The 10,951-nt window shown below is 51.0% G+C and overlaps 1 protein-coding gene across 1 annotated transcript in view; it reads left to right on the top strand.

The window, feature by feature from the left end:
* TPP1 (tripeptidyl peptidase 1) overlaps nt 1-10,950 on the top strand; it is a 26,299-nt gene extending 15,349 nt beyond the window's left edge. The window contains exons 6-12 of the mRNA XM_018571819.1: nt 279-600; nt 954-1,142; nt 3,097-3,169; nt 9,341-9,461; nt 9,543-9,701; nt 10,599-10,733; nt 10,813-10,950. Of these exons, the coding sequence (XP_018427321.1) occupies nt 279-600; nt 954-1,142; nt 3,097-3,169; nt 9,341-9,461; nt 9,543-9,701; nt 10,599-10,733; nt 10,813-10,950 (1,137 nt within the window). The remainder of the gene's footprint in view (nt 1-278; nt 601-953; nt 1,143-3,096; nt 3,170-9,340; nt 9,462-9,542; nt 9,702-10,598; nt 10,734-10,812) is intronic.
* The last annotated feature ends 1 nt before the right edge of the window (nt 10,951 follows it).

Consider the following 10,951-nt stretch of genomic DNA (forward strand, 5'->3'; position numbering starts at 1 on the left):
TTCCACCCCTTCCCTACAATTCGTCATCCCACATATCTCCCACCTCATTGCTATATCACCATTTCTCCACCTGCTTCCGTTATTCCCCATCCCTACACCACTAATCGTACACCGGCACCCCTTCCCTACAATTCCTCATCCCACACTTCTCCCACCCTCTTCAGTATATCCCCGTGCCTCCTTTAACCCCCCGCCCCTCCCCCTTCCTCCACTCCTCTCCATCTACAGAACAGCGAGGAAGGCAATGTCCGCACCAGAAGCCTCGATCATTCTCCTAGAAACCTAAACCAGACCAGCCGTTATTTCTGCAATGCCGTGAAGGTTTTTATCGGATGAGTCTTGGGTCTTGGTACCCCAATCTTTTCTGCCCGACTCATAACCCTTTGTCTCTCCATCTTCAGTTCCTAGAGCAATACTTTAGCCAAGGCGACCTGTCGGCGTTCATGAAGCTTTTCGGAGGAAGTTTTGAGCACCGCTCAGAGGTGGACCATGTGGTGGGTGAGCAAGGTGCAGGCAGGGCTGGTCTGGAGGCCAGTCTGGATGTGGAGTACATCATGAGCATGGGGGCCAACATCTCCACTTGGGTCTTTACAAATCCTGGTAAGACTGTAGTATATATGTAAAGATGGGGGGGGGCGGCATTAATGAGCAGTTCGGGCGGCATCCTTGTGAGAAATCTAGTATTTAGGACACTGGGGGGATTTATCAAAACTGGAGCAGACAAAATGTTGAGCAGTTGTCCATGGCAACCAATCAGCTTCTCTCATTTTCAAAGCTTAACGTAACAAACTGAAGAGAGAAGCTGATTGGTTACTATGGGCAACTGCTCCAGATTTGTCTGCTCCAGTTTTAATGAATTCCCCCCCAATGTGTTGAGAATAATACGAATATATTAAATACAAAATACCTGAACTTCTGCATGACGTCCATTTCATTTCTTCCCATCCACGCAGGTCGCCATGAGTCACAGGAACCGTTCCTAGAATGGATGTTGTTGCTGAGTAACATGTCCTCCCTCCCGTGGGTTCACACCATCAGCTATGGGGATGATGAGGACAGTCTATCGATCGCCTACATGCAAAGAATCAACGTGGAGTTCATGAAGGCCGGAGCCCGGGGCCTCACCATACTCTTTGCTTCAGGTAAACTCATGGACATGGGAACTGGGGCCAGGCTGGGCTTGCTGGTAAATGAGCAAAAGATGTCATATGAGAACTTTAATTGGTGGAGTGACACATTTGAGGGCCATGATTGGTGACTGGAGACCCAATTATTCCTCATCCTCTTCCTATACAAAGCCTGGGGTCAGGATTGGTCAGACACAAGCCAACTACTGGCCAAAGGAAGGTCATTTTACCTGTAGCAATGACCGCTCAAGCAGCTTCTGGATGTATATGGGCTCTCCCGCCTTCAGTACTAGTGACCTGCCCTGTAGATGCACCCAGACACTCGCCAGCCCTCCAGTAGCTACAGATTGACTTCAAGGCCTCCTGTCTTTTTTTGCAAAACTTTATGGGTGCAATTGTCTGGGGGAGAGAGGGGTACAGGTACTAGAATACCTAATTCAGCAGCAAAACCTCTTCTGTTTAGTAGAATATTCTAGTATCTTGTGCCTTAGCCACAGACTAATGGAGGCCTAAAAAAATGGTCCCCTTAAATATCTTCATCCTCTGCCACAGACCAGGTTAGGGCTCTTCAGACCTCTCACAGGCCAGTTGTGGACCTTTAAGGCTAGACAGGCAACTATCTGAATAGAACTCTTCTTCCACTTCATCTTCCTTCCCCAGGCAAAAGGACCCAGAAGGCAAATAATAGACTTCCCTGGAGCTACCCCCTCCTCAGACAGTAGCCTGGGAGCGACGGCCTGGATTTCTGCACTCACATCCTCACCAGGCAAAGCCTAACAGGCAAATAATGGACTTCCCTGGAGCTACCCCCTCCTCAGATGGTAGCCTGGGAGCGACGGCCTGGATTTCTGCACTCACATCCTCACCAGGCAAAGCCTAACAGGCAAATAATGGACTTCCCTGGAGCTACCCCCTCCTCAGATGGTAGCCTGGGAGCGACGGCCTGGATTTCTGCACTCACATCCTCACCAGGCAAAGCCTAACAGGCAAATAATGGACTTCCCTGGAGCTACCCCCTCCTCAGATGGTAGCCTGGGAGCGACGGCCTGGATTTCTGCACTCACATCCTCACCAGGCAAAGCCTAACAGGCAAATAATGGACTTCCCTGGAGCTACCCCCTCCTCAGATGGTAGCCTGGGAGCGACGGCCTGGATTTCTGCACTCACATCCTCACCAGGCATATGGACCTCTCTGGAGCTACACCATCGCTAGACAGCATCCTGGGAGGGAAGGACTGGACCTTTGTACTAAGCAAAGCCCTAGTAGGCATGGACCCTTCTAGAAGGTCACCCCAAGTATTCCATTCTCCAGCCCATGTCACTGGGAAAAACCTCTCGGTGATTGTCTGAGGAAGAATAAATGGGTATAACCCAATGCATGGCATCTTCTCACTCTACTGGAGAATCCTCCCTAAGGCAGAAGCAGATCATGGTACCGGCTTTGGGGAAAGCTGATGAACATCAACAAAGCTCAGGCTGACTACTTGTTGGATGCAAACACTACATTTGGATGGGGGACTCTCCAGCTTTAGTGATGAGTGGCCTTGTTAATACACATTGTGGTAACCATCAGGAAGCCAGCCCAGAGCAATGATGTTCAGCCCATTTACAAATTGGGCTTGGGAAGGTCAACTGCATATATTGGAAGGTACCAACATCCCTCATTGGGTACAATGGGCCACATGAGAAAACAAAGCTCCCTCCAGATTTCATAAATGAGGAGGAGCAAATAGAAATACTATAGAGTGTGTCTTGAGTGAGAGGTCCGAGTCTGCTGGGGCTGATGACATCACCTCCAAAATGGCGGCACCCAGCAGCAGTCTCGGGGCTTTGGGATGTCTACACAAGGGAGGTTTTCACACATAACATGCAGGAAATCCATGAAATACTCATATAATCCTATGAGAAGCTTGTAGTAATGAATGATGTGGTGACAGGTTCTCTTTAACGCTTGTGGTTAATCTTCCAGGTGATGATGGAGCCGGCTGCAGGCAAGTCGTTAAAGGCAAAAACGCCTTCCGACCAAGCTTTCCGGCCTCCAGGTGAGAAGGTGACACCCGGTCTTGCCATGCGTGAACATTATTTTGGAAAGGTGTTGGCTGAGATCATTGTGCGCACCACAGAATGCGTTTTCCTTCCCAGAGTCCTCGCTCCGTCCAATGAGGGAAATATTCATTCCGGTATATCCAGCTATTCCTTCTCTCTCTTTATGTCTTTATGATGGATCTTGCTGAGAGAAATATCACATGTGGCACAAGTACATTTTAAGAAGGCTGTATGGGGTACATCATCTCCTGTAATGCAGTCTCTGACCATCTTCTGTACTATATCTGCAGTCTCTGACCATCTCCTGTACTATGTCTGCAGTCTCTGCCCATCTCCTGTACTATGTCTGCAGTCTCTGACCATCTCCTGTACTATGTCTGCAGTCTCTGCCCATCTCCTGTACTATGTCTGCAGTCTCTGACCATCTCCTGTACTATGTCTGCAGTCTCTGCCCATCTCCTGTACTATGTCTGCAGTCTCTGACCATCTCCTGTACTATGTCTGCAGTCTCTGCCCATCTCCTGTACTATGTCTGCAGTCTCTGACCATCTCCTGTACTATGTCTGCAGTCTCTGCCCATCTCCTGTACTATGTCTGCAGTCTCTGACCATCTCCTGTACTATGTCTGCAGTCTCTGCCCATCTCCTGTACTATGTCTGCAGTCTCTGACCATCTCCTGTACTATGTCTGCAGTCTCTGCCCATCTCCTGTACTATGTCTGCAGTCTCTGACCATCTCCTGTACTATGTCTGCAGTCTCTGCCCATCTCCTGTACTATGTCTGCAGTCTCTGACCATCTCCTGTACTATGTCTGCAGTCTCTGCCCATCTCCTGTACTATGTCTGCAGTCTCTGACCATCTCCTGTACTATGTCTGCAGTCTCTGCCCATCTCCTGTACTATGTCTGCAGTCTCTGACCATCTCCTGTACTATGTCTGCAGTCTCTGCCCATCTCCTGTACTATGTCTGCAGTCTCTGACCATCTCCTGTACTATGTCTGCAGTCTCTGCCCATCTCCTGTACTATGTCTGCAGTCTCTGACCATCTCCTGTACTATGTCTGCAGTCTCTGCCCATCTCCTGTACTATGTCTGCAGTCTCTGACCATCTCCTGTACTATGTCTGCAGTCTCTGCCCATCTCCTGTACTATGTCTGCAGTCTCTGACCATCTCCTGTACTATGTCTGCAGTCTCTGCCCATCTCCTGTACTATGTCTGCAGTCTCTGACCATCTCCTGTACTATGTCTGCAGTCTCTGCCCATCTCCTGTACTATGTCTGCAGTCTCTGACCATCTCCTGTACTATGTCTGCAGTCTCTGCCCATCTCCTGTACTATGTCTGCAGTCTCTGACCATCTCCTGTACTATGTCTGCAGTCTCTGCCCATCTCCTGTACTATGTCTGCAGTCTCTGACCATCTCCTGTACTATGTCTGCAGTCTCTGCCCATCTCCTGTACTATGTCTGCAGTCTCTGACCATCTCCTGTACTATGTCTGCAGTCTCTGCCCATCTCCTGTACTATGTCTGCAGTCTCTGACCATCTCCTGTACTATGTCTGCAGTCTCTGCCCATCTCCTGTACTATGTCTGCAGTCTCTGACCATCTCCTGTACTATGTCTGCAGTCTCTGCCCATCTCCTGTACTATGTCTGCAGTCTCTGACCATCTCCTGTACTATGTCTGCAGTCTCTGCCCATCTCCTGTACTATGTCTGCAGTCTCTGACCATCTCCTGTACTATGTCTGCAGTCTCTGCCCATCTCCTGTACTATGTCTGCAGTCTCTGACCATCTCCTGTACTATGTCTGCAGTCTCTGCCCATCTCCTGTACTATGTCTGCAGTCTCTGACCATCTCCTGTACTATGTCTGCAGTCTCTGCCCATCTCCTGTACTATGTCTGCAGTCTCTGACCATCTCCTGTACTATGTCTGCAGTCTCTGCCCATCTCCTGTACTATGTCTGCAGTCTCTGACCATCTCCTGTACTATGTCTGCAGTCTCTGCCCATCTCCTGTACTATGTCTGCAGTCTCTGACCATCTCCTGTACTATGTCTGCAGTCTCTGCCCATCTCCTGTACTATGTCTGCAGTCTCTGACCATCTCCTGTACTATGTCTGCAGTCTCTGCCCATCTCCTGTACTATGTCTGCAGTCTCTGACCATCTCCTGTACTATGTCTGCAGTCTCTGCCCATCTCCTGTACTATGTCTGCAGTCTCTGACCATCTCCTGTACTATGTCTGCAGTCTCTGCCCATCTCCTGTACTATGTCTGCAGTCTCTGACCATCTCCTGTACTATGTCTGCAGTCTCTGCCCATCTCCTGTACTATGTCTGCAGTCTCTGACCATCTCCTGTACTATGTCTGCAGTCTCTGCCCATCTCCTGTACTATGTCTGCAGTCTCTGACCATCTCCTGTACTATGTCTGCAGTCTCTGCCCATCTCCTGTACTATGTCTGCAGTCTCTGACCATCTCCTGTACTATGTCTGCAGTCTCTGCCCATCTCCTGTACTATGTCTGCAGTCTCTGACCATCTCCTGTACTATGTCTGCAGTCTCTGCCCATCTCCTGTACTATGTCTGCAGTCTCTGACCATCTCCTGTACTATGTCTGCAGTCTCTGCCCATCTCCTGTACTATGTCTGCAGTCTCTGACCATCTCCTGTACTATGTCTGCAGTCTCTGCCCATCTCCTGTACTATGTCTGCAGTCTCTGACCATCTCCTGTACTATGTCTGCAGTCTCTGCCCATCTCCTGTACTATGTCTGCAGTCTCTGACCATCTCCTGTACTATGTCTGCAGTCTCTGCCCATCTCCTGTACTATGTCTGCAGTCTCTGACCATCTCCTGTACTATGTCTGCAGTCTCTGCCCATCTCCTGTACTATGTCTGCAGTCTCTGACCATCTCCTGTACTATGTCTGCAGTCTCTGCCCATCTCCTGTACTATGTCTGCAGTCTCTGACCATCTCCTGTACTATGTCTGCAGTCTCTGCCCATCTCCTGTACTATGTCTGCAGTCTCTGACCATCTCCTGTACTATGTCTGCAGTCTCTGCCCATCTCCTGTACTATGTCTGCAGTCTCTGACCATCTCCTGTACTATGTCTGCAGTCTCTGCCCATCTCCTGTACTATGTCTGCAGTCTCTGACCATCTCCTGTACTATGTCTGCAGTCTCTGCCCATCTCCTGTACTATGTCTGCAGTCTCTGACCATCTCCTGTACTATGTCTGCAGTCTCTGCCCATCTCCTGTACTATGTCTGCAGTCTCTGACCATCTCCTGTACTATGTCTGCAGTCTCTGCCCATCTCCTGTACTATGTCTGCAGTCTCTGACCATCTCCTGTACTATGTCTGCAGTCTCTGCCCATCTCCTGTACTATGTCTGCAGTCTCTGACCATCTCCTGTACTATGTCTGCAGTCTCTGCCCATCTCCTGTACTATGTCTGCAGTCTCTGACCATCTCCTGTACTATGTCTGCAGTCTCTGCCCATCTCCTGTACTATGTCTGCAGTCTCTGACCATCTCCTGTACTATGTCTGCAGTCTCTGCCCATCTCCTGTACTATGTCTGCAGTCTCTGACCATCTCCTGTACTATGTCTGCAGTCTCTGCCCATCTCCTGTACTATGTCTGCAGTCTCTGACCATCTCCTGTACTATGTCTGCAGTCTCTGCCCATCTCCTGTACTATGTCTGCAGTCTCTGACCATCTCCTGTACTATGTCTGCAGTCTCTGCCCATCTCCTGTACTATGTCTGCAGTCTCTGACCATCTCCTGTACTATGTCTGCAGTCTCTGCCCATCTCCTGTACTATGTCTGCAGTCTCTGACCATCTCCTGTACTATGTCTGCAGTCTCTGCCCATCTCCTGTACTATGTCTGCAGTCTCTGACCATCTCCTGTACTATGTCTGCAGTCTCTGCCCATCTCCTGTACTATGTCTGCAGTCTCTGACCATCTCCTGTACTATGTCTGCAGTCTCTGCCCATCTCCTGTACTATGTCTGCAGTCTCTGACCATCTCCTGTACTATGTCTGCAGTCTCTGCCCATCTCCTGTACTATGTCTGCAGTCTCTGACCATCTCCTGTACTATGTCTGCAGTCTCTGCCCATCTCCTGTACTATGTCTGCAGTCTCTGACCATCTCCTGTACTATGTCTGCAGTCTCTGCCCATCTCCTGTACTATGTCTGCAGTCTCTGACCATCTCCTGTACTATGTCTGCAGTCTCTGCCCATCTCCTGTACTATGTCTGCAGTCTCTGACCATCTCCTGTACTATGTCTGCAGTCTCTGCCCATCTCCTGTACTATGTCTGCAGTCTCTGACCATCTCCTGTACTATGTCTGCAGTCTCTGCCCATCTCCTGTACTATGTCTGCAGTCTCTGACCATCTCCTGTACTATGTCTGCAGTCTCTGCCCATCTCCTGTACTATGTCTGCAGTCTCTGACCATCTCCTGTACTATGTCTGCAGTCTCTGCCCATCTCCTGTACTATGTCTGCAGTCTCTGACCATCTCCTGTACTATGTCTGCAGTCTCTGCCCATCTCCTGTACTATGTCTGCAGTCTCTGACCATCTCCTGTACTATGTCTGCAGTCTCTGCCCATCTCCTGTACTATGTCTGCAGTCTCTGACCATCTCCTGTACTATGTCTGCAGTCTCTGCCCATCTCCTGTACTATGTCTGCAGTCTCTGACCATCTCCTGTACTATGTCTGCAGTCTCTGCCCATCTCCTGTACTATGTCTGCAGTCTCTGACCATCTCCTGTACTATGTCTGCAGTCTCTGCCCATCTCCTGTACTATGTCTGCAGTCTCTGACCATCTCCTGTACTATGTCTGCAGTCTCTGCCCATCTCCTGTACTATGTCTGCAGTCTCTGACCATCTCCTGTACTATGTCTGCAGTCTCTGCCCATCTCCTGTACTATGTCTGCAGTCTCTGACCATCTCCTGTACTATGTCTGCAGTCTCTGCCCATCTCCTGTACTATGTCTGCAGTCTCTGACCATCCCCTGTACCATGTCTGCAGTCTCTGACCATCTCATGTACCTTGTCTGCAGTCTCTGACCATCTCCCGTACTAGGTCTTTAGTCTTGGACCATCTCCCGTACTGGGTCTCTAGTCTCTGACCATCTCCCGTACTAGGTCTCTAGTCTCTGACCATCTCCCGTACTAGGTCTCTAGTCTCTGACCATCTCCCGTACTAGGTCTCTAGTCTCTGCACATAACTGACCATCTCCCGTACTGGGTCTCTAGTCTCTGACCATCTCCCGTACTGGGTCTCTAGTCTCTGACCATCTCCCGTACTGGGTCTCTAGTCTCTGACCATCTCCCGTACTGGGTCTCTAGTCTCTGACCATCTCCCGTACTGGGTCTCTAGTCTCTGACCATCTCCCGTACTGGGTCTCTAGTCTCTGACCATCTCCCGTACTGGGTCTCTAGTCTCTGACCATCTCCCGTACTGGGTCTCTAGTCTCTGACCATCTCCCGTACTGGGTCTCTAGTCTCTGACCATCTCCCGTACTGGGTCTCTAGTCTCTGACCATCTCCCGTACTGGGTCTCTAGTCTCTGACCATCTCCCGTACTGGGTCTCTAGTCTCTGACCATCTCCCGTACTGGGTCTCTAGTCTCTGACCATCTCCCGTACTGGGTCTCTAGTCTCTGACCATCTCCCGTACTAGGTCTCTAGTCTCTGACCATCTCCCGTACTAGGTCTCTAGTCTCTGACCATCTCCCGTACTAAGTCTCTAGTCTCTGACCATCTCCCGTACTAGGTCTCTAGTCTCTGACCATCTCCCGTACTAGGTCTCTAGTCTCTGACCATCTCCTGTACTATGTACTAGTAGAAAGCATGGAGGTCAGCAGGAGGAATGGGGGAGATCTGTGGGAGGGGGGGCACAGGAGATCACCTCTCCGGGAAGGGTCAGATTACCTGCATGGGGATCATGTCTCGGGATTGGAGCATCATTCGGGGTATTGACATACCCTGTTTCCCCGAAAATAAGACCTACCCCGAAAATAAGACCTAGTGTGTTTTTTCGAGCCCAAAAAAATATAAGACAGTGTCTTATTTTCGGGGAAACACGGTATTGTTATACTCTGTGTAATACTCTTGTCGGCACATATCACGAGATGGTCCTCATGCTTCTTGTCCATCCGCAGCCCCTATGTCACCACAGTGGGGGGAACGTCCTTCAAGAACCCCTTCCAGGTGACCTACGAGGTGACGGACTACATTAGCGGTGGTGGATTCAGCAATGTCTTCCCGATGCCGGATTACCAGGTGAGCCATTCGTGGTCCTCCTTCCTCCTGACCCCTCCCGCCTGTCCTCCCGCTGTGCCGTGACCTCTGACGTTCCTTCAGGTCTCCGCGGTATCCCAATTCCTGAAGTCTGGACAGAAGCTGCCGCCAGAGAGCTACTACAACCGCAGTGGCCGCGCATATCCGGACGTGGCCGCGCTCTCCGACAACTACTGGGTGGTGATCAACCGCTTCCCCGTTCCGTGGGTGTCTGGCACCTCGGTGAGTATCTGGGGGCTCAAAGATGAGAAGCTACGAGGGAACCTTTTTAGAGCAGTGGTTCTCAACCTGTGTAACCTCAGGACCCAACATTTGTACTCGGTTATTAAGTCGCGCCGCCATGGAACGCACAGGGTTGCGGTACCGCATGTTCCGATGCGGGCAAACTGTGGGTGGGAGGTGCGTTTGGGATGCCATCAAAAGATCCGCCCAGTCTCCATACCTTACAAGAGGTGGAGTTGATCCTCAGCTTGGGGTCCAGTGTGGACTGCTGTGCACTGATTGAGCTCAATCCATATGTGTGCCCTGTAGAGGCGCCGGGAACCAGAATGTGACATCACTCCGGTCCAGGCACCTCCTACAGGATAAGCGAGGGAGTTGTACGTATGGGTGGAGCTCCCTCACGGCCATAGCCCCATCCCACCTCAAGCTGACCCTCGGCACCGGGCAGCATATTTTAAATGGCTGCTTGGCAAGATAACTGACAGGAGGAGCTGAGGAGCCCCTCACCTAGCACAGTAGAAGGCACACCGCGACCCACTGAACACTGGGTCACGACCCACCAGTTGAGAACCAAGGTTTTAGAGTTTGTACCCCTACAGCCGACGAGATAAGAACCTAATCCTTCTATGGAAGTAAGTGGTGGGACTCGGGCAGGGCGGAGTCTAACTTCGGAGTCACATGGTCTGTAGGACCATCACTTCCATCTGCCCCAATAAGTCTACAGGTCCCGTTAGAGCTCCGGTGGTTGGTCCGGTGCCCCGGGTCTGAGCGGTCCAATCATGGACATGGGTCTACCAGTGACCGCCATTACTATGATGTGTAATATCGGCTCGTGTGACTGTATGACGGCACGGGTGAAGTTCTTCATTTCTCCTCCATCTTGCCTCCTCTCTCCAGGCCTCCACCCCGGTGTTCGGTGGCATCCTCTCTCTGATTAATGACCAGCGCCTGAAGAGAGGCCGCTCTCCCCTGGGATTCCTGAACCCGGCGTTGTACCGGCTCCAAGGGAACGGGAGGCTGGCGCTGTTCGATGTAAGTAGCGCCCCCCCGTGTCCGCGGTTATGAGGACGTCGCACGTATTTCATATGTCGCTCTTTCCCTCCCCCCGCAGGTCACCGAGGGCTGCCACTTGGCCTGTTTCGACGACCTCGTTCTAGGGCAAGGATTTTGCGCCGGTCCGAGCTGGGATCCGGTGACTGGATGGTGGACCCCGAACTACCCGGAGTTGCTGAAATCTTTGCTGCCGTAGT

The sequence above is a fragment of the Nanorana parkeri genome, unplaced genomic scaffold (assembly GCF_000935625.1).
Source record: "Nanorana parkeri isolate BGI_ZX_2015 unplaced genomic scaffold, ASM93562v1 scaffold1846, whole genome shotgun sequence".
NCBI lineage: Eukaryota > Metazoa > Chordata > Amphibia > Anura > Dicroglossidae > Nanorana > Nanorana parkeri.